Here is a 24,568-nt window from a genome sequence, read left to right as displayed (position 1 = left end):
TTGATGATCTCCTGATTCCGCTGCTCCTTTGGACATCAACACACAGCCACGCTGGTGCTCCAGCATCCTACGCACTGTGCACTCATGCAGGGGCACACAGACCTCATATTCACTGTCTCTGTGTTTATTATTTTTCAAATCCTCTGCCAGAGTGGTAGGAGTGAGCTTGCTAGCCTTGCTTACTGAGCAATGTAAATGATGGATTTAATCTACTGTAACACAGCTATCACCCCCAGAAATTCGCATGCATTTTTGTGAGTAATGGGAGCTTTCTGATGGGTTTCAGTCCATAAAATGGGGCACAGTTGGCTAAGCAATCTTTGGAGGCTACTCTTTAAACATCAACAGCTCATAGTGTCCTCAGGCAGTGGAAGTTTATGAATCTCTCTTTGGAAGTTAATGCACTCATTAGTTTTAGGCTGAGGGAGCAGATGGCAGCAGACTTTCCTTGGACCCAGGTGGTAGCGTCTGCACTGCCCTTCATTAAAGGCTTTGAGACTGTTAAAAAAATAGCAATTAATTCAAAGATGCACGTCAAAGGATTTCTCTCCTTCCACTAGGTTTGGGGCTCCCACCACACACAGTACCACCACTATGTAACCAGCACATAGAGAGAAGCCAGGAGAGAAGGGGAAGGAGGGAGGAGTGAAAAAAAACACTCAAATTCCTGGTTGACTTTTACAAGAATTGTGCAAAATGTAAATAATGACATCTCAAAATAGGGAAGCTCGCTTGCTTTGGGGTGCAGCCTCAGGGCTGAAATTCATGCAAGGCTGAGGTAGGGGACTGCCAAGAACTGCAAAGGTTTTGAGCAAACTTGGGTCCAATGCAATCTCATCCATTTCCAAACAGAGAGTGGCAAATGTTAACCCGGCTTCAGTTCTGATCAGACCTCTAGAAATTCATGTTATCCCTCCACAAGTACGAGACATGAGACAGCCAGAGAAGAACTGAGAAGACCCATTTTTGCCTGCGGATCAGCTCAGTGGTGTCAAGCCAAATTCCCCTCCCAGCCTGCTCTCTTGATGCCTGTAGAGTTACACCGTTGGAAAATCTAACTTTTTTACTGGTGTTTCTACAACAAATTGCCCTATTGTATTGCAAACAATAAAGTGTGATTCAGAATGCCAAAAAGCATCTAAAACAGCAGGCTGGATCTTCGTATTTTGGGAACCGAGCTGCAGCTGCAAAAACTGATTTGAAAATGTATGATCCCAGGGTTCTTTAGTATAAAAGGTCCATAAAGAGGTTACACTGGAGAGGTATCTTGAAGAATAGTTAAGTGGCAAGGTTCAAACATCAGACACTTGCTGCTATCACCAGTTCAGACTCTTTTTCCAGAGGGGAAGGCAAAGACTGCAGGGTCCTGATGCTGTCTTGGGTCAGGCCCTTAAAAAACAGCTGTTTCCCCATCTGTACAACAGGGGTAATGACATGTAAGTTCTGCAAAGCCACAGCATCTGAACGCTGAGATCTCAGTAAAAGTGTAAGTACAAAGAAATCTCAAGAGCTGTTAAAAACCAGGCTTTAGGATTTAAAAACTCACCCAATTTCAGTAGCAATGTAAGTGTTACACCACAGCCAACGTTCTTTCCACACTCTGTGCCCAAATCCTGTAGCTCTAATAATCAAGGGAATGCTTAGTCTTCCATTCGTAATATTTCTTACCTTTTAGGATTCATTCCTGACAATAATTAAGTCCCATAAGGATGAAACTTAAATGAGCAGTAGCCTATGGGGATGGTATTAGTGTGTTAACTGTGTTTGTGGTTTAAATATTAATGTCAAAGTGTAATTACTATCTGCTAAGTTCCAGGCTAGTGTTTGAAAATACATTTAGCTAAGCAGGAAGAATGAGCTGTACCAGTTGGAAGCTTCTGTATGGAAAGGATTAAAACTTAAGGATGGAACAGTTTCTCAACCAGCAAAGAGCACGAGGAGACATGCTTGGTGGGTGTTCTCCATGCAGAACCAGCATGCAATGGCTTCCTGCTGCAGGCTGGCTCCAGGCAGAATCCCCACCTTCTACAAACAGCACAGCAGAAGTCTCAATATCTCATCCCAGGGGGGGCAGTGGATGTTGTATGCCTACCTCACAATTGCAGTGCAAACTACACCTGTGTCCTGGGGAAAAAAAAAAAGCCTCATCAAATTGAATGCCACTGTTATTTTCTCCTTTAGAGTTATATTCTCTAGAATTTGTGCAAGATTTCCTTTGAGTTCCCACTGACACTTTCCTGTGCAGCCTACTGTAGGGAACCTGCTTTAGCAGGGGTGGTTGGACTTGGTGTTCCCCAGAGGTCCCTTCCAACCCTGGTTTTGTGCTTCTGTGATCAAGTTCCCTCTGAGCGAGGATGTATGTGCTAGTTCACTTATCACAGCTGGACTCCTGGTGTGGACCTGTGCCCTGCTGGAATTCATAGGGAACACTGAACATCTCAGAGAGGAAAAGCATACAGCACAGGGACAGTAGGAGCAGAAAGGAGAGAGATTCTGCATGCAAAGCAGGTTTTGAATGGGAGAGAAGGATTCTGCACCAGCATTTGCTAGAGAAAGGCTGTCTTGCAGCAGTCACAAACTGTGAGCCAGCAACAGTGACACTTAACTCTCCCTCTAGGTCTCCAGCTTGAAACAAGAGAGGTTGTAATTCACTTCACTTCATCTCTGTTTGTTTCAGACATACAAAGCAGAAGAGTCAAGCCAGAGAAAGTGGAAAGAGGGCATGGGGAATGGAGCTGGCTTTGTGATGGCTCAGTTAGACTGACACATATCAGCTATTTCCATTGCTCCCAAACTTTAAAAGTGAAGGTGGGAGAAGAAAGCAAGACGGCTGAAAGCTAATGCAAACAAACCTTGCAAAGGCCACACTGCTACCCTGCCTCTCAGGGCTGGGTTTCACACACCCAGATCTCTCCTCTCCAGGTGAGGTCAGAGCATCCCTGCCCAGAACCTCCTTTCTTGTGCCCTGGGTGGGATCAAGTAGGGATCCCTCCAGTTTCTCAAGCCTTCACACAATGGATGAAGGATTAGAGATGATCCCTCAATGCTGCCCTGTGCCTCTGGGGACAGCAGAGGTTTGGGTGGCCTTGCAGGCCTAGTGGGCCACAGGGAAATCTTGCATTCAACATCTGTTGTAAATCCCAAGGAATCTAACGGGATTTGGCAATTTAATCCAGCCAGGGTTTAGGTAATCAAAAGAATTTCTTCAAGACAGCAACTCTTACGATGAAAGCCAGCCAAACCCTCAAAATACAGCCCCTCAGCAGGATGAAGCCATTATTCTTTCTTCTTGGGTTTATATATCTTTATTTTTATCATCTCTCTGAAAGGAGGGTGAGAAAGAAAGGAAAACATAGTTTAACAGCACAGATAAACTCTTGCCTTGCTCAGCTTCTGCCCTGAGACACAGATATCTCCAACCTCCCAGTGACACCTCAGCCTTCAGAGAGACTGATCGATGGTTGGGTTGCTGGGGAAGACTCATTGCCAATGCCCTAATGACCAGAGAAACCTGCCAGAGGAACTGCAAAATTAATTCTGCCTCTAAATAATTAAAGGTTAGGGGAATATTTTCTTCCATTAACTATTTTTGCCTGTACCCCAGCTGCACATCCCCTCCTGCCTTTGATGTAGGGATTATACCTCCAGCTGCTTTGGGATCTGACCCTGCACTCCCAGGTCAGGCAGCCTGCTCTCCTGGGTTCTCTTTCTGGTTTTCTTCTGACAACATCCAGGATCTCAGTCAGACAAAACTGGGGCATGTTTTATGAAGAAACAGAGACATCCAAAATTGAGTCCTCTTTGAAAAACGGACTGCTGCTACCTTCTGCCTCTGTTTCCCCGACTGTAAAATGACTTCCTGCTCTTGGAGGATGCAAGAGATCTTCACTGATGTTTGCCAAAGGGCCATGGAGCAGGAATGTTAAATATCAGCAGATTTCCTTCCTCTCTCCAGTCCCTGCCTCCTTCATAACCCTTTCACCAGGGGTCAGTTCCTGCAAAGTACTGAGTATTTCCTGTCCTCATCCTGATCCTGTGGAGTGAGAATAACAACAAAGTTAAATAAATACTGATCAAAAAACACCTTTACTGCAGTAAAGCAGAGATATAAATACACTTTTTGAATTAGCAGCTAGCATGGTTCAATTTTTTCTCAGCTCCATGGAGCAGAATGGGGAAGGAGAAAACATAACACATGATTCAAACTGGTCGGAAACACTAATTAGAGGCTATGCAACAGTATCTTATCCAGGTTATCTGCTCATCCCCTGGCCCTGAATGCATTTGTGACCATAGAATCCTTCTATATCTACTCAGAGAGAACCAACTCCAGCAATATCAATGGAACTACAGCTAATCATGCATCTGATGAGATGTACAAGGCTTTTCAATTTCAATGGAAATCACTAACAGCATCTAGCAGAGATCAGAATATAAACCAACTCTCTGGAAAATAGAAAAAAAAAAAAACCTGCAGTGCATCATTAAAACAAAATATTCCACAATAAGCAGAGTTCGTTTCTCTGTCAATGCAGATGACAATTCATCAGGATGACACCTGCCTTGACAGCCATCATCTCTTTGTCAGACTGACACATTTGGAGCATACAGTGTTTCCTATGCTGCTCCTTTGTGCTGCTCTCCCATGCTCATGTCCTAGTCACCACACTCACAGCTTTTTTCCAGCTCTCACTTGCACTTGGTATTTGCATCTACCCATCCAGGTCTTCTGACTGCGCCCTACAACATGCTACAATATTCACCTGAAGTTGATTTGCTTGATGGACAATTTGTTCATGCAACAGTCACTGGCAGAGAGAAAGGAGGGTGGGTGTTTGGGGGCAGGACTCCTTACAATGTGGTGTGGAAGAACTCCATCTGCCTATCTGCATCACCTAATGTCCCACCACTCTCACTTCAGTTTACTGCTTCACCTCTCCTCTCCCTGCTTCTTCCATCCATGCTGAAACTCCCTGCACACTTTAACTTGTTTATTCATTTTACCATTTCTCCCTTTCAAATGCCAATGCTTACTACTGTATTGCTCTCAGATAATGGGGGTACCAGGCACAAAGACGTTGCCTCCATGATGTCACATGATGGAGTAACTCCTACATACACAAAATCAAGATTTCCAGTCTCTGTAGGGAAAGCCAGAGCATTTACCACTGGGCCAAGAAATGAGACCTTCAAGCCCTATACTAAAGAAAAGGATGGAATCCTTAAGCCTGTAAGAAGGAAGCTGCAGTACAGGGCTGTTTTAATCATTACAGCAAAGAAGGCTCTTGGCATAAATCAGACAGATTTTACTTACTTTGATATTGGTATAAAACCAGGATAAACGCCATGATTTCACTAGGATTACTTCACATTCATGCAGATGCAAATATTATTAAAATTTGGCTTCTTACCATTACAATGAGTACTCTGTAGCAGAACACACACTGTGCACTCGCTGCTGCTGTAGTTCCCAATTGGAAGCAAGCGTACTGACCAAAGATCAGGATGGCATTTTATCAATTTGTGCTCCTTGTTCTCTATGTTCCTCTCTCCAGATCTCATCTGCAGCCAAGAGAAAGGGAGAAAACAGCACCAGCAACTTCTGTCTGCAATGAAATACCTCTTCTTCCCAAGCTTCTTTGTGAAGCAAACCTTGGCTAACTGGCTGTTTTCTCCCCATTTCATGAGGATGATAAAGATCTTCCTGACCAGTACATCAGACAGAGATACAAGCTCTTCACTGCAGCTGATGAGCTGGCGCATCATTTTGGTGCTCTGTGATTGTGACAGACACTCACTGGCTGTCAATGTGGACTTTGGAGTGAGTCCAGGGCTAGCTTTGCAGTGGAGCACTTTCCAGCTTCCAGTAAAAACAAATCTAAGTCCTGCATACTACAGATAATTACTGCAAAAATCATGGAGAACAAAACCCAGCATCCCACGCCTTTTTTTTCCCCAAGAATATAAACCAGCTTAAGCTAAAGCACAGTTTCTTCATCTAACTGCCACATATTTCCCTTTGCCTCGCCTAGTTTGTTAGGGACAGATGGATGGACACAGACATAGATACGCACGCACCATTTTTCAGGTTTCTGCATATGACTCTGAGCATCACTATTGCTTTAGTGGATGTATCAGAGGGAGGACACACAATTTCCTTAATTATCAGTTTCATATTATCACTATCATTATTATTTTCTCCTGTGTTAGATCATTTGACACTCCTTCCCTCTCTGTGGGATTCCCTGATATAATCTACTAAGAACAAACAGCTACAGTTACAACATTAATTGGTATTTATGCTGCCAACACTGTGTAACTACATGGTCATTTGCAAGTTCCCTTAGATCAGTCATTAATGATATTTAACATTGTTGAGCTATTATATTCATAATTGCTACACAATTCAGAGTATTCAGGTCCCCTGACAAAGAAGCAACCCAGAATATTCAAACAGTCCTGCCTATGCCTTGAAGTTATTCCAATTGGATGTGATCACTGTAGAATTCTGCATTCACTGTAAAAACGAGCACTAGCAACTGGTTTATCCAGCTGCCTTCACCTGCAGTACTACTGGAGACTGCCTGCAGGGTGAGTCCCTGAGCTAGCTTCAGATAAACACACAGCAGGATTAGCAGCAAGCTCAGCATGTGCTGCACACACCTTCCAGGTGTAATTTGTGTATATGGCTTATGTCCAACCCACTGCCTTTTTCTGCAATTATATTTGCATTGCTGTTGTTATCTAGAACAGCTAAATGAAAGGTGCAAATACTAGTTCACTGTGAGTTAATATCAGTCCAAGATTTCAGCTTAGGCAAATCTGTTATCTTACATAAAATCCTTTGGATGAACAGCACTTTTGGCAACACAATTAGTTTAGTTCTATCTAGATTCTAATGCAATAAATTACTAGGACAAGACTAGGATTAGAACTTGTCAATAGGGCAAGAGTTAATGGCATTAAGTTGCACCAGGGAGGTTCAGGTTGGATATTAGGAAAAACTCAGAAAGAGTGGCAATGCTGCCCAAGGAGGTGCTGGAGTCACTGTTCCTGGAGGTTTTCAAGAGAACAGTAGATGAGGCACTGAATGACATGGTTTAGAGAGATCACAGGCATGGACTGATGGTCAGTTTAGAGTATCTTAGTGATCTTTCCAACCTTAATGATACTGTGATTCTATGGCTACACTTTACAGACTGCTGTAATAGCAAAAATGGGAAGAGAGAATTTTCATGCCTGCCTCCTGCCATGGACAGTAGTATAACACTACTTCAGTTCCTAGCCTACAAGATACTTAGCTGCTAGGATGCTTTTCACAGGATTATTTAATTACCTCCCTAATTGCATCTTGGAAGCATCTTCTAAAGATGTGTCTTGAAGCTGCAGCAATTGGGGATGGCAGCATTGCATCTTCCCTGCCAACTCCCCCCTGCCTCCTCTCTCTGCACTTGTCTCATCTGTAAGAATAAATGAGTATCTGCCTATGCATCCAGTCCCTTTGTGCCTGTGACTGCTCCCATCAGTTTAGTGATAATGAGAATACCAGATCCCCAGAGATCAGGGAATGGCAAAACTTTGTTAGAACAAGGCAGAACCTGTTTTCTTTTGTTGCTTCTGACTCTGCTGTATTTCTGGGTTAGGAAAACGTCTTGAGGGAGTCATTTCTCCATTTTTTCAGGCCCGCAGGGAATTTATACAGTCACACCAGAGACCTGAATGCCATCGTCAGTAACCAAGAGACGCGAATTAATCCCTCAGAGAGCCCAGCACTGAGCATGGAACCTCTCTGGCTGCTGGCCATGCTGCTGAAAGAATAATAATAAAAAAAAAAAGTGCTTGCTACAGGACTGCAGACCTAAGGAAATCAAAATGCTATTGATTCCAGCTCATCCTGTTCTCATAGCAATCTGCTCTCCTAGTGGCATCTGGAGTTCAGATGAAATCCATCATTACCAGCAGCGTAAATATTTCTTTAGGTGGTGTAAGCCAGCAGCACTTGCTATGCCAATTTCTGCTAAGGGTGAATACAGACCACTCTGGTATTTGTTACGTGCACATAAGTAGTATGCAGGGTCAATATACAAAGCTCCAGTGTGGCTTAGTCTTGTGGAACATTTGTTTAACTAATCAGCTACACCATGCAATCAGTGTCTGTTTTTCCTCACATAAACAGGCACTGCACGAGGACAAAAATGAGTGTTAAATACTCATATGCAGTGCGCCTTATCAAACTACAGATTTGAGAAGAAAAACACATTTAAAAAATAAAGAATCCCAGCTGCTTGTGATTATTTTTTCTTCTGGTTAAATAAATAATCACCTTTGGTAAATTCTGTAAATACAGAAGTTTGTAGACGTGACAACAAAGAAGCCCAGCACTTTCATAAGGAAGAATTCCCTGACAGACATCTTAGAGATGAGAGAACAGCACATGTGCAGGAGACAGTGAATTAAATATCTCTCTCAGTTTGTCTGGATGGGAGAAACAAGAAAAAATCTGAAATTATGAAATAAAAAAATATTTAATTAATAGAAAGAACGAAAAGATAAGAGCATGGCAGAGGGAATGATTTCTAGATGCTTCCCCCTGGCGTCCTAAATAAAAGATAAACAACTGCAAGACATTACCCAATCATCTCCAAGTAGTTCAAGTTTTAAAGCAGATCTGCATGCTATGGATGTACCAAAGTAAACTGAATAAAATACTAGAAACACCTTGGAGGGGGGATTAACACAAAGAGAAGGGAAAGGCAAAATGACATCATTTTTTTTTTTTTCACACACAGTGAAACAAGCACACATAAAGACACTGCGTGGTTTGAAGCCACAGAGTTGAGCTGTTGGCAATGTTGGCAGCTGGTGCACCCACCATTAAACCACAATGCCTTCTATCTCCACCTCTATTACTTGTGCTTCTTAGGAACATCAAGCTTAAAACCACTGCCAGACTGGGAGCTGAGGTTATGCATCAAAGAAAGGACGTAGTGGTATACGCTTCTTCAACCTGTCTTCTTGTAGGGTAGTTTCTATTGGTTTAACATCTCTCCATGGTCTTTATTAGCAAACAAAATGTGAAGTACTTCACATGCTCCATGTGAATTCTTATGAAGGAGGAGAACAGCAGTATAAGATAGATGTGTCAGCTGGGAGGCCTAGGAGATTGGCTGTAAGAATTTTAAGGAGCTAATTTCAAGAAAACAGTAATCAAGGGAAGATGAAGGGGTAGGAGAAGCTCATAAAAAGAAGCAAGCTGATTCTCTCAGCTGAAGGAACTGAGATGAGATGATTCTCCGAGGGTCCTACATTCGCTTGCACCAATTCTATAAGCTTTAGATATTATAGCAAGCCAGCTACAGGAAGCTGCTTTTTTGAGATTGTGATTAGCTCCAGATTAAGCATCTACATAAATCCTGTCAGCTGCAAAATGGTTTGTTTGTTTTAAAAGAAAATTATGTAATCAAGAAAATTCAATCTTTCAGTTTCTCTCTCTCTTTTTTTTTTTTCCTCAGCTACAATATATTAACAATGAAGCTGAGTGTTACAGTGAGTAACAGGTCAAAACGAACAAGTTCTTCTAACATTAAAGCTGTAAAGGGATTGAACTATCCCCAAAGATCTGCTTTTCCATTACAGCAAAATCCAATGAGTGTTTTGTACCTCCATCATTCCAGGATAGCAGAGCTCTAGGATAACACCTGGCACTCACATGAGCTCTCTGAAGACTTGTCTCCACAGCAAAGTTCCTTTTGTTATAGCTTTAGTGTACTCATTAATCTGGCTCCTGTATGGGCTGAAAGCCCCACTGTTTCTGTATTATGGTGTCAACAGTTCAAACTGATTAACTAAGAAAACGAGCACAGCTTGTCTTACATCAAGATAAGGAAGCTGAACAATACCATTCAGTTCTTTGAGCCTACCTGAAAGAGGAAGGAAAATGTGAGGTTGTGGACAGGAAAGATGAGGTCCTCAGTACGTTCAGGGTTTCAGCCATAGAAAGAGTTAAAATAGACAGGGGTGGTGAGCTAGGAAAGGAAATGAATTGCAGGGCTGATCTGAGGGTGCAAAGCAACTCACATCTCACGTTCAAGTCCACTGGCACGGACACTGGTAAATAATGAGGCTGTCTTTTGATAAAAGGAAGAAGCTATGGTCCTTTGGACTACTTTGAGATGCTATCAGCAATAAAAGTCCTGCAGTCATCTAGTTAGTACAGGACAGTGTATGGCACTTCAGCCAGATGTTGCTGCACAGAATACAAGAGCCTGTGGTTGAACTGCAGTGTTTCAGAAAGTTTAAGATAAAAACTCAGATTCTGTTGAATGTAGTGCTAGCCTGGTCTAATGGTTGGCAACCCTGCACGTAGCAGGGGGGTTGAAACTAGATGATCACTGTGGTCCTTTTCAACCCAGGCCATTCTATGATTCTGCTGCAATCTTAACTTACCGACTCAAAGCAACAGAGTTCTCCCCAGGTCTCAACTCTGCCATCCCTAGGATTGTATTCTGCACACTGAGATCAGTAAGGAGAGCTCACCAGGGTGAGCACTGGGCAGATCAGTGCTTCAGTTTTCCTCATATCCCTGGCAAAAAGAATCCTTAGAAAAAGACATGTCTCACTGTGCTCTGTTGAAGAAGTGCAAAGGTGGAACAAAGCTCACTCTTGTCATTTTCCTGTCTGCCTGCAAAAATTGGTAGTTCTCTCATCAGACATTTGTGGGAGTCCCATAAGCTCCCCTTAGGCGCCAGCAAAATGCTGAAGGGCCATAGTGTTCACATCTGCATTGCTCTGAATTGTGAAGGTGCCCTTAGAAGAAGCAACACAACGTCTGATGGTATAGAATTGAAACCACAGGAAGTGATTTCTTTCACCACTTTATTTTCTGTGTGTCCTCCCCTCTCTCCTCCTGTTCATTCATCAATCTCTGCATTTCTCTCTTCTCTTCTGTCCTTTTTGGTGCACAAAAGCTCTGTGCAGATTACAAAAACCTACGGTCCTCTTCCAGTCTCTGGAATGAAAATCAATATTAAACAGTTTCTTACCTCCAGCTTTGGATTTTTGTACATTCAGGGGTATTTACTTTATTCCAGAAACAAATTTTAACTGACAATTACAGCCACTGACATGAATGCTAGGTGCTTGAAGCCTGACTTACCACTACATTAATCTAGGCAGGGACTGCAAGCTGCCAAATAAGGAACCTGCCAATGCATTCGTTCAAAGGAGGGGGCTGGGGAGACCATGCACATTAGTTAGTAGCCATCCCGTGCAAAACTCTTGGCCTTTTTCTTCCTGTTCTCCCTTTATCAGAGCTGCAGAATTTCACAGACACAGGTTAAAAAAAATACATACAGGATTTGGAGCACAGAAGGGCAGCTGCAGAGGTTAAACCTGTCACAACAGTGATGTGAAGTGGTGCTGGCTTTACAAAGAAAGAATTTACAAATAGCAAACCTTCTCAGTCAGACTAAAACCCAAACTGATTTCCTACCCATCTATTTGAAAGCAGATGCTTATGATGGCAAAAGGAGGATTTAAGCTTACTCTATAAAGTAGGGAAAATTTTGCTGTTTGGAAATGTAGATGAAGGCCTTTATTTTGTTTTGTGACATGGATGTTAACAACAGTAGCAAGGACTGCTGAATGCAAATTCCTCAAGGGGGAAGAATCACTTAGCTCCAAATACGTTCTGCTCAGCATCCTCTGGCAATAGGGATCTTTGGAGCAATGTCAAGAGAATCAGGGCAAGAGCAATGAAGGCAAAGCCTTTCTCTTTCAGGTAACAGGTGTAGTCAGCCAGCAGTGATCAATGGCTCAAGGTTTACTGACAGTTTCAGGTCACAGGAATTGGTGGTCTCAGTCCTGTTACATTGCACAAAGCTATGGAAAACCATGGAAACAGATGCATGTCAGTAAATCCAAAACTGTCCTTTTATAGAACTGTAGAATCGTTAAGGTTGGAAAGAACTCAGGTCGTTGAGTCCTATCACCAACCCATCCCCATCATGCCCACTGACCACATCCCTCAGTGCCACATCTCCACAGCTTTTGCATACCTCCAGGGATGGTGACCCCACCACTGCTCAGGGCAGCTTGTGCCAGTGCATCACCACTTGTTCTGAGATATGCACCCTGAATTTCCCCTGGCACAACTTAAAGCCATTACCTCTCATCCTATCTTCTAAAAGCACTTTTAGAGTTTTCATTCAAAAGAAACTTGTGACAGAGACCTACACTGCTCCAATCCCAACTGAACCACCACTGCATTACTACAGCCCAGCACTGAGGTACATGGGTGCAAATACTGACATAGAGGCTCCACTGTTCTCAGAAGATGAAAATGTTGACTGATGGTAAAAGACAGCCCGTATTCAGCCCAAGCACATCTGGTGTGCCATCCACCATGCACACCTTCTTCTTATAGTCCAACATAAATGTTCAGGAGCCATGGGACATTGATACCCCAAAAATATAGGCAAATTTTTAGCACCCTATAGGATGTCAAGGAGCACTGACCAGTAGGTGTGACCCCACATGGCTGCAGTGGCACCTAAAGGCCATCCATGCTCTCCATTCATGCTCTCCAGCCATCAGACTGAGTCACCACTTGCTAACTCTAACATCCTGAGGTTGAATTAGACACATGCTGGCACTGTAACTCGAATTGTTTTCAAACACATGTAATAGAAGTCTAATTAGCACACATCTCTAAATGGGAGCTGATGGCACGTAGGATGGTTTTGCATTGGTGACACAAGCAATAAAGGATTACATACATTCACCTGCTGCCCCTGGGACACCTTTCTTCATATCACGTTTTGTTACTTCTGTGGTAGAAGTTTTAAACAAACACAGGAAAACAAGAAGAGAAAAGCAAGATGACAAACTGCATGATCTGTAACACCTTGATCAGACTCCTGGGAATGTAATCCAGCATTTAAATAACACATGACTACAAAACTCTGAATCAAATCTGATCCCTGTGTGCTAAGAGGTGTGCAATCATGTATCTGAACACCAGTATGTCTGAAAATCTCCAGGAACACAAAGCCATTTGCAGACAAGCACACGGGGTTTGTTTGCATAGCACAGCAATGAACACACTCATCTGATGACCTACACCTCTAAACTGCATGCAGCAATCTAATGACATGCAGACACCCCAAACCTCACCACGCATCATCACTGAAATACACATACGTGTGCTTGAACACTGCATCAGATGTCATGTCTGCATTGCAGGCTCTTCTCAAGCCAGCTGTATGGGTCAGTGGTGTGACTGACACAATATCCAGTATCCAGTCTTCTCCCAGCACAAAGAGTACTGCCCCAGCAAAGGTAGAACATCAGCATGCTGAAGGATGTCTGGAACTGAGGATATGCTACTCCTCCTTCCAGTCCTACTGCATACAAGATAGAGCAAGCCCCTGAACTACTGAGCTTCAGTGGTGACCTCTACAATTTGCAGCAGCTGCTGTGTACATTATTAATGCCTCTGGCTGTGCCAAGAACTGACCCTGCTCCCAGCCAGGGTCAAGGTGCATTAATTAAGCACTGTGAATTAGCCCAAACTGGGTGAACAGAGAAACTGAATAATTTGCAGTTGATCTGGCCAATGATCAGATGCCCTGAAGTGGAGTAACTGGAAGAAACATGAGCATCTAATATCCTCATCACATACAGCCCACAAACAAATGGTAAAGCACTCCTCAGCACAGCCATCTCCATTTCACCCTGGAATCTGATTCATTACCACAAAAGCAAACACAGTAAAAGCACAGTGTATGAAGCATAGCCCCTTCCCAAACCTACCTGCCATTCCATTGCCACATTTGCCTGAGCCAAACAAAACTATGTAAACAGAAGGGAGCCAATTAGCAGCCAATGCAAATGGTTCAGTGGAAAGTTATTACTTAAAAGCTAGTTAAGATAATTAGGGGGCAGTTTAATTAAAACATCAACTTAAACACGAAATGAATGCAATAGCTTTCAAGCCCAGCAGGATGCACAGCTAGCAGATTCCCCTGGGAAGTTGCTAATTAGTGTAGTGACTGCAAATAATAAATAAAAATAATAGTATTCCCATAAGCCTTGGAAATATTAGGAGCTTTGTTCCTTTCTGTTCAGTGTAAGCCCACTGCTCAGTCCCTAGGGCATGCCTAGGGAGCTCGAATGAGAGCCTCTGCAAGACACTGCAGCATGTTGGAAAGCTGCAAGAACTCAGTCCAAGCTTTGGAAGATCTTTGTTTCTCTTTGGTCTCACTGTCTCTGGCAGCAGAGAGAATATCAGCAAGACCTATACTATCCTGCTGACCACACTGCAGACTCAATGGTTTTTGCAGCTTAACAGTCCTCACATAAGGACCTCTGCCATTTCTTTATGATTACGAATTGAAGAAAAGCCTTGCCTACACTTACTCTGAAGTAGAGGTGAAATAGGTTAGGAAAAGTTGTTCCCAGGTACACAGCTGCAGAGTTGGCACTTTGCAAAGAGATAAAGAAACCTGCAAAGAACTCAACCCCCAACCCTAATCCTGTGCCCCAGAGCCTCTGCAGATGGATGTTCCAGGCTTTGCAGCTACAGAAGGCGATGCTGCAGTTCATGCAGGAGATAACTGCCAGGTTCTCAACGGGAGAAGGGAAAGTCTCTGCAGCAGGAGAGATGGTGCTCACAGTGAGGGCCTTGAGGAATATAAGTGCCAATGTTTTCTCAGCCAAACAGAGTTGAACTGCGTTATCTAATTCCTGAGCTATAGATCCAGCGTTGCCCAGAGGGAAGGGAATGCATTAATTACTTATGAATCAATTGATCTGCTGCTATTTCAGGAACATCTACTTAATGCCTCTGTAATAGAGACAATTCCCAAACAGCAGCTCCCTTACTTACACAAGTCACCCTCTGATAAAGAGCCAGGGCCTGCAGTACTGGGAACTTCCAGCCCAAACTCCCACCAGGCATTGGCCTTGTCTATTTTCCACCTTGCATCCCAATTTACACGGTCAGCATTGGGAGGGAACCCACCACTCATAGGATACATTCCAGAGCAACATCAACAAAACATCAGGGAAGAAATTTAGTTTCCCCCTCTCTTTCTGTTCATATACATCGAAAACACCCATCTGAGGTACGGCCGAAAGAAGGGACACACACTTTCATGAGCCCATGTTTGATGTGAGTAGCCTTACCGTGTTGAACTGCTGCTTTGCGTACGGCGTGTTGCACTGGAAATGCACTGCTGGCTTCTTGGTTTGAAGGAACTCATTTTGGCATGGGAATCCATCAGTTAAAGTGAAGAAAAATAAAGAAGGGAGCAAGTGGGCTGAGACTGATTCTACCTTGCCAGAAGCCTTTGGCACTGTAGAAGTGAGTGCTGCAGGAGTGCCTTGGCGTACACTAACTGCATGGCAATGATTGCTGGGGCTGTAACCATCAAGTAAACAGCTCTGCACATCCTGAGCCTGCTGCTCTTCCCACCCGTAACAACAGAAGGACATAATTCCCTGGATGCTTTAAATTGAAGAGGCCCACTTGTTACGATAGCGGAGGATCAGCCCCACTGAGACAAGCAGGTTGGTTTTCACAGAATCCTTAAAGTTGGAAGGAACCTCTGAAGGCCATCTGGTATTCTTTTGGTAACTGGCAGCTGAAGCTAGCCAATCCTAGATGGACTAGATGACCTTCAAGGGTTCCTTTCAACTCAAATGGTTCTATGATTCTATATGGCAACCAGCATACATTTGAAAAGGAGACCTCAGGGGTTCCCCACACAGCGGTTGGCCAACAGTTGTAGGGCTGAGGAAAGAAATATGGGCATTATAACCTTTTCTTGGCCCCGGAGTGATCTTATGCTTTTGGGCAGACCCTGCAGTTGGCCCCTTGCAATTTACATTGGCAATAGTTTTCTACTTTGAAATGCATGAGCCAGTTGGTTTCACATCAGAGTTCCCTGTGGCATCCTCCCAGTTTCATCTCCTATGTGACTTGTAAGTGCATTAAAGTGTTGAGATTAAAATTTCTAAAAAAGGATGTAGGTACACAAACAAGATACTTGGCATGCAGCAGATGACACTCTGCTCATTAATGAGCCTGGACTGCTATTACAGGGTATGAAATCACTCCTACAGTTTTGTATCGACTCTCCCAAAAGTCACAGTTCAATCTGGGCAGTTGCCACGTTTTCCTATAAATACAGAGTGTCTCATAAAAGATAAAAGCATGTATTTTTTCTAGTTTATCACCACATCCACAGCAGCTGTAAGTCTGCTCATGGTGAAGATGGATGGCGTATTGCCACCATAGCCTGTGCACAACATATCTGGTGGATCCTGGTGCTGGACTCACTCTGTCCATTTATGTAGGAAGCACACACAGATTTCTTTCAGAACCATTACAGCTGTAACATTCTGGCTCTATATGTGACCTTTTCCATCCCTGCACTGTAATCAAAACTTACTTCCATAAAGAGCTAGCTCCTGCTCTACTGAAGCCAATGATAAACTCATATTCAGCTCCTTTGGGCTGAGATTCATGCCTAAAACAGCACGAGGAGCTGAGAAATGCTCGACATGTACTTTGGGACCACCTTACCTTGCGTCTGCAAGATGCCAGGAGTTAATTAAAAGCTGTGTGAATGCAGCCTGGAGACTCTGGTCTGAATATTTAAGGCAGAATTTTACATTTTACTTTTTACTTCCCTAAAAGATGTTGAAATCTTTCTGTCCTTTTATGAATGTACATCTCTGCTTTGCAGTAAGGTAGGAGACAGTCTAGTTTCACAGGAGAAGCTGCCTTTTGTAGATGCATATAAGACAACTAGGAACTCATCAACAGGACAACTCATCAAAGCCTTTCAATTACTCTGTGTAACTGAAACAGTTCCCTATCAGCATACCATCTCTATCTTCAGCTTTTCTGCTAATTAATTAAATTATTTGTCAGTCATCAATTCTATCGTTGTAAGCAGGGTCCAAAGGTGATCTGCACTCAAGGAAGATTTCAGGGGTACGTTTATAGGAAAGAATTTGCCTGTGATGGTCTACACCAGCCAGGAATGGTTTCCAGTTGCTTTCTGGTTAATAACAATCTGTCAACACTTATCAAATTTGTATCTAATCTTCTCATCTGTGGTGTCTTTTATTTTAGCAAAACATCAAACTAGAGGATATTAAAGAAAACATCTAGTCTTGCACAGCTCTATTCAGTAAAAGATATTTAGGCTTTTCATGCAGCAAGTATCTATCATTATGGCCATTTTATAAACAGGAAAATGAAAGCACAGAGAAATTGAATGACATGCTCAAGGTAGTGGAGCAGCTCACTGGCTGAGCCAGAAACACACTCAAGTGCCTCAAGTGTTGTTCCAGTGCTCTGGATGACACGAGGTAAGGATCAGCTCATTCAGCACTGAGCACAACCATTCCTCAGCTGAACTTCATGTTGTGAGAACTGCATACCAATGTAACACGGCAATTTAGGACAACTGCCACCTAGACACTCTCTCTAATTTGTGTAATCCAATTCCAGTCTCCATCCCATGGTAATCAACTGATAAGCACGTGAGTTCAGATTTCATCAGGACAAAAGCACTATCTGCTCGCTAGCAAAGCCTGCTCCCAGCAACACAACAGCTCCCAAGCAGAAATTGCATTAATCCAGCCTGGAGCAGCTGCAGTGAGGGCTGGTAGTGTCAGGGCAGGCAGTGAGCACACATACAGCAGCTGCAGCTTCAGCCTGAGGAAGTGCTATAGCTGCACACCAGCTCAGTGCTGAGAAGTGGCAAAGCACTGATTAGAGGGTTTAGGACAGAGCCTGACAGTAGCCACAGCTTATGGCAAAGACAGAAGCTACAAAGCTGGTGGCATAGAGTGAAAAGAAAGGGCTGGCCTTGATCTTTGTGCTGTCTGAAGTGCCCCTTTAGGGAAGCATCGGGATTAGAGGGTTAATAAAGCACTGTGCCTTGTGGCCTACAGCTGCTGACTGCATTGATCCAGGCTTTGCCCACAGTGACTTGCTGTGCAAGCACAAGGCGGGCATGAAACACTGGTTCAACGCTGACCCAGAAGGCAGCATGCCAATTACAGCAACAGCCACAGCAGCAGCTCTCGTTCAAGGGGAGCAACGGCTGAAGGGGACTCACAGGAACTCATCGCTGAGGATCTAAATGAATCCAAATCGCATCTGCATTTCATTTAGATTTAATAGGGTAGTTATTGTTTGTTAATTATGTGCCAATTGATTACTGCAGCAACATACTTATGGAAGAGGAGTAATTCAGCTGAAAATGCATATCCGACTCCTCTAAATTGAATTAAGCAGATTCAAAGCAATGCAGTGTCATGGAGCATACAGCTCCTGTCTGCTGCATGATGGCTACATTCTGTAGAGTGTACACTCTGCATTAATTTCCATCCCTCTGTGCTCAAGGAAGCAGTGGGGTCATCATCCCTGGAGGTTTTCAAGAAAAGAGTAGATGTGGCATTGAGGGATTTGGTTTCGTGGGCATGGTGGGGATGGGTTGAGGTTGGACTGGATGATCTTAGCAGTCTTTTCCAACCTAAATGATTCTGTGATTCTGTTCTATGATTCTATGAAAAGTTGCTCTGATCCACAACGACCTGTGCCCAGGAAGAAGTGCAAGCCATGGAGAATGTGTATGTAAGATGCTGGAAACAAACGTGATCCTCCACATCTTGAAAGCCACAAAGCTGAGCTCTGTTAGGATTCCATGGGTTCAGGAGTTGGACTTGATCCTTTCTAACTTGGGATATTCTGTGATTCTATGACTCCTTGCAGCGTCAGTTCAGCAACTTTTGTCAAGAAAAGATGTACACACCAACACTAGCCTGCAAACATACAAATAAATGGAAAGTACACAGAAACTCCCTTCCAAACCTGGAAGCTGAACTCATGAGAGCCGTTGTTCCCATCTCATCCACCTTTTCAGTAAAAGCAAGTTCTCACTCCTGCAAGGCTCCATGGAGAGCTGAGAAAGAAGTCTGGCAGAGGTCACCCCTACCAAAGGTGAAGCAGTGGCAGCCAATTTGCATCTCTGAAAAGGAGATCTGGAGTACGTGGGGATGGGGGGAAATTAAATCCCATTTGATGGATATGAGAAACTAAATGATCCTCTTCATGATGGTCTTTGCACACAAGGAGCTGCAAATCAGAGGATTGCTCCAGCCAGGAAATGTCAATTGTATGGAAATGTCATCTTCATTGCAGAGCTCTCCTGGGGCTGCTGGAAACTGCAATTCAACTGCATTAATTTCCATTCTTCTTTCTCTATCTCACTTTCTCTTTTACTTTTCAATCTTCTAACCTTTATTAAAATAAAAAAATTAAAAACACTCATCTTTTCTGCATTCAATATCGTTTTGTAGCTATAATTGCACAGAAAGGTTCGAGTTTCAATTAGAAAGGTCACTCCAGGATCATTGTGCATTGGATCCACACGTTGCCTTTGGTTTAGAAAGCTGAAGATGGCACTGAAGAGCTTCCTGTGCTGGGGCTGGCACCTCCAGCTTCTTCAGTTCCACCAAAAATAAACACTTCGCTGTTATTTTGCAAATAGCCCAAAGGCTCCCAGATCTCAGGGGATTTTCAGCAGGGAAATTTGTAACTTGAATTCGAACTGAAGATCAGATCAAGAGGAAGAACATATGCATACAGCCAAAGGCATTCCCCAAATGGAGGCAACTACATTTTTGGAGGCAAGCGTCTCCAAACCGAGGGAACTGTCAACTGAGAGCCCACGATAGCTCCAAAGCAGTAAATTTCACACTTCCTACTATGTGTATCTCCACTTCCTTTGCCCCTACCCTAGCCAAAACTGAACTTGTTTCATAGAAAAACAGGCTAATGCATTCCCCAGTGTTGAACTGAAGAGGAACAACAAGGTGCACAGAGGGGGACAAGTGTATGGCTGGGCAGGAGAGAGGGATTATGTGTGTTACAATTGATTTTCCATCATTAATGAACCATGAAGTGCTTGTGATTGCATCTTGAAGAGATTTATAATTATTCATCGAATCTCAGAAGATAATTAAACTTCATTAAACACAGACATGACAAGCTTGCATAGTAAGAAGAAACCCTGGGGCAGGTTCCTGATAAAGGAGGGAGATAAGGTGTTGGGAGATGTTAAAGAGAAGCAAGGAAAAGAAGCAAGGAAAATAAGCTAAAACCAATTTTTGTCTGAATGAGAAACTTCTCTCCTCTATGTGTTTTTTTCCCACCTCTTTTCTCTTCGGTTTTAAGGGAACTTTGCTCTTTCACACCTCACAATCACACCGCTGCTTCTGCCTGACATGAAGAGTGCTTGCATAACACACTTACCTATTCTGCAGCAGTTGCTGTGTGAACACGTTCTAGTGTTTTAGAGACAGTGGGGACTGTCTTACTGCATGTTTGCTGAAGTGGCTGTGAGGTACGAAGCCCAGGTTGTGGAAGGAGCTAGAGAGAAGCAGGGGGAGGCAGTAACAGGGACACGCAGCTCTTCATCACATGGATCAGAATTTCCCACTGTTTTAACATTGGATATATAAAGGGAGTGTATGGCTCTTCCAATTAGGCCTGCCTTAGCCTGAGACCGAGTGAAAATTCAGTCTGCATTCTGGTGATTTATTGAGATATATCACATACTACAGGTTACGGGTTATGTTCAATACTAGAGTAAGTTATGCCCTACAAAACACTTGATGAAAGGTAAGCAGCATCTAAGAATATCTAAGAAACCCACTGGAGAAAGAAAAATCTAACAATAATGTGCACTGCCTACAAACAAAGAAGTACTGTCCAGTTGGTAGTAGTAACCAAAGTCATTAATCAAGTATAGCATTTATTCAACAAATTGTTGTTGTGTTACCAGGAGCTGGCACTGGTTACAGCACTCCAACTCAGGTAAAGATCTGCATCCCTAAGTGCAGACAAAGCAGTCACCTACTGGTATACTTCATCTTCTGCTCATAGAAAGTATGCTACTGATAAGCCAAAAAACCCCACCCTGCTTTCCTGGCTTAAGGTGATTTCACTGCCTGTTGTGCACTGAATTTCCTGAGATGCTGAGAACGAGCTTTGGTCCCCTTCGTTTTCTCCAGCCCCCTTTATACATAATCTGCCTGATCTAACAAGGGTTGGCCAGCATCAGGCTCAGCCAACTTCCAGCCCACTGGGTTACCACAACCACTGCAGAGGCTATATTTCTAGAAGTCAGCCTAGAGAAAAAGACAGAAACCTCTGAGTTTCCCAGGCTTGCCTTTCCTCTCAAAGGATTTTCATTATAGCCCTCCTAAAACTGAATATCAGGAATTTTCAGTCCTGAGTTTATTAAGAACTGGAAATGTTGACATGAAATAAGCAAGACCCAGTGAAGATGCTGCTTCCACCAGGCTGACATAACTTTGCTGAGCACAGAGCTTTGCAGAGCACAGTGCATAGAGGATGAGAAAAATGCAGTCTGTGCTGTATTTCTGGCATGAACATCTCTTTCCTGTGCACACCCAGGGGAACAATGGAGCCCAACAGCTACATCTCTCTCATTTCTCCTTCATTTTCTATTTCTGCCTGACACAACACCTCGTCCTTCCCTCGTTTCAGACAGACTTTAGGAATATAGGCCTTCCCTGGCACAGTATAAGTGGTATTCAGGTCTATCAGGCCTGACTTCATAGAATCACAGCCTCATTTGAGTTGGAAGGGAACGTTAAAGGTCATCCAGTCCAACTCCCAGTTTCAAACTGGTATGGTTCAACCAGTTAAAACGCCTTTCATTTGTTTAATCATTCTGTGAGCCAATTAAACTGAGCTGATATAATCAAGGTAGAATCCAGACTTGCTGTGCATACCCAGAGCACTTGCTCCAATTTAACTGATTGAATTTAAAATCAGTTTCAGGAAATCTGTGCAAAGCCTGTAGAGGGATTTCCAATCTTTGCAGAGAAGAGAAAGGCTGAAGGGAGACAGACTCCACCCCAGAATCTTCCTATCCTGCTTTGCAATGAATTCACACATCCCAGCTCTGCCGTGAATGAGGTTCCTGAAGGCAGCGTTTACTCTGGCTCTCACCCTCATGCTGTAGCACCATGTGTTTTACAGCATTGTCAAACATAATGATTCCTGCCCTGGAGAGAAATTGGGTCCCGTTTTATATTTTATTGCCTCAGAAAGGACATTTTTTACTTTCCACAGTCCACAGTTGGCAGCAACAACCCCATAAATCTTGCCAAATGCTTTTTGTTGATATATTGTCCAGCAAGAAGTCTGTGAAGCTGTGGCTAGCATGGAGTAAACAAGTTAATGGACCCCAATCCATGTCCAAAGAGGGTGAGCAGCAGGGATAAGGAGTGCTGCAAAGTCACTGCAAACAAAGTCCAGCAGCTGGTAGGTAAGGTAAGAGACCCCTGGGAGCTTTTATCCTATGCTTCATTCAGGATAATATGCAGATTGGTGGATGGAGCTGCATTGGGTGTGGTTGCAAGCAGTTCATCTATAAAGCAGATGAACACATCTGTAGTTGCAAAAGCATGCTGTGGTACCTGATTTTCCTAACTTAAATGCACACTGATGGAAGATGTTTGTTCTTGCATTTTGGGGAGTATCCAAGGTATGCACTGTATGTGTGCTAGCTGCTGCAGGAGGAGGAGTGCATGTAGGTGACCTGGTCTACTTGTGTATTAGCACGTGTATTACAGCTGTAACTGTCCTTGAGCCAAGCCCTAATTTCTAATAGACTTGTACTTTGCAGGTGGTGACAGAGCCTCGGCCTAAGAAAAAGAGATGTTGAGCTTGATTCCTGTGGGCAGCTAACGAACCGCTTCCCTCCTCTCCATCTTTGTCCCTGTGCTCCTCCCTGAGCTCCAGCAGCACTTTGTGTGTAATGAAGAGATAATGCCATAATGACTTGATATGTTACACTCAGCCTAGTCGTAATGCCTTGGAACAACTGCCACTCTGCAAGTGCTCTAGCAAATCAGCTGGTCGTGTCCAGTTCATGCAAAGCCCTGTGTGCCTTTCTAGGCAGAGGACCTGCTCAGTGGAGATTCATGGCACAAACCAGAACCAGACCTCACAGCATCAGACGTCCCAAGATTTACTGTCCCCCCAGTAAATGTCCTCCAGATATGGGACAGGAATCAGCATCACCTCTCCACAGTCCTCGACCACCTTCAGGGACGGTGATTCTACCACCTCCATGGGCAGCCTGCTTCAATATCTCACCATACATTCTAAGAAGAAATTTTTCTTAATACCCAACCTGAACCTCCCCTGGTGCAACTTAAAGCCATTACCTCTTGTCCTGTCACTGTCATCTGGGAAAAGAGGCCCAAAACTGAACCCAGGTGCAGCCTGACCAGTGTAAATGCAGTCGTATAAACACAGCCTGTGCCACTCACTGTGGTTGGCTTTGGTTCCTTATGAACTGAAAATTCTCCTGAGGCCTCAAGAACAAAAATACTGCTAACCCTGCCTGGAAGCATAATGAACAGGGAGAAAGATTGATTGCTGTGGCTCTAATTAAGTGAGAGGCCTTGATAGCCTCATAAGCTACAAGAGCAGAACCAGAGACCTGATGGGGAATTACAGTAGCACAGCCTCCCCTGCTGCACCCTGCCACCTTCTCCTTTTAGGACCAGCACCTTAGGATTCTGAGCACGCAGTCACCCTGTTCCAGGCTTTATAGGCTACAAGTCATTTTAAGGGGAAATAGAAGAAATGTGCTTTCCATAGCTGAGCGTGATAGGAAGCTCAGGGACTGACTACAGGTGGGAAGGAGCAGCAGTTGGCGAGCTGCCTTCCATCCTCTGCCTCACTTGATTTTAAGGTGTCTCTCCACATTAAGCACATAGCATTGCATCCATTTATAGTCTGTAAACAGTGTCTCATATCCTGGCCGGGAGGGTATGGGGAGTGCAGGAGGAAGTAGGAGCGAATAATTATCCACCAAGGACTCGAATTCTAAGAGATTTACATCCTTCCTCAGCCATAAACATTCCTGAGAGCTCTGGAGACAAATACTTGCTCTCTGCACAGGAAAATGCTGCCTGCCAGCCTACAGCTGCTCAGCCTCCCCTACATGCCATTTCCCTAAGGATAACCCAGCTCTCAAAGGGAATGCAGCTCTCTCCATCCCTACAGAAGTGATGTCTTCATTGGATATCTCTCTTGCAGTACAGCTCTAGGAAAATACATGGGTCATGGGAAACAACACTTGTGCCAGCTCTTGATTTTGTACTGAACTCGTGATGAACTCGAGGCAGACAGAGCACTTCCCATCTTCCTGACTTTGCACTCAGCCTCACAGAATCATATAATCATTTACGTTGGAAAAGAACACTAAGTTCATCTAGTCAAACCATCTTGCCATCATACTACCATTAATACACCTCACTCTCCTCCTACACTTCAGTCCTACCCAAAACCAGAAAACTCCTCAGCCCATCCCTCCCTTAGCTCTAAGCACACCATTCCCTTTCCACATATTTGTCCATGGCTACTGTCCTCTAGCACACTATAACATTTTTACCTACTCCTTTGTATGTGCATGTTAAATGTTTTTTCTTGATAAAAGTG

The 24,568-nt window shown here is 43.7% G+C and overlaps 1 protein-coding gene across 9 annotated transcripts in view; it reads right to left on the bottom strand.

The window, feature by feature from the left end:
- DISP3 (dispatched RND transporter family member 3) overlaps positions 1–24,568 on the bottom strand; it is a 114,907-nt gene that overhangs the window by 54,132 nt on the left and 36,207 nt on the right. The window contains exon 2 of one of the 9 annotated variants that reach the window (XM_090122845.1): positions 5,412–5,562. The exons of 7 other annotated variants lie outside the window; for them this stretch is intronic. In XM_090122845.1, the coding sequence (XP_089978971.1) occupies positions 5,412–5,414 (3 nt within the window). In that variant the 5' untranslated portion in view covers positions 5,415–5,562. Of the gene's footprint in view, positions 1–5,411; positions 8,467–24,568 lie in introns of those variants that run through there. One more of the 9 variants, XM_090122844.1, reaches the window with a different exon arrangement.

The sequence above is a fragment of the Phasianus colchicus genome, chromosome 22 (genome assembly GCF_987193195.1).
Source record: "Phasianus colchicus chromosome 22, bPhaCol1.hap1.1, whole genome shotgun sequence".
Taxonomy (NCBI): Eukaryota; Metazoa; Chordata; class Aves; order Galliformes; family Phasianidae; genus Phasianus; species Phasianus colchicus.
Note: the sequence above shows the minus strand (reverse complement) of the source record. Positions and strands in the feature narration are given on the sequence as shown.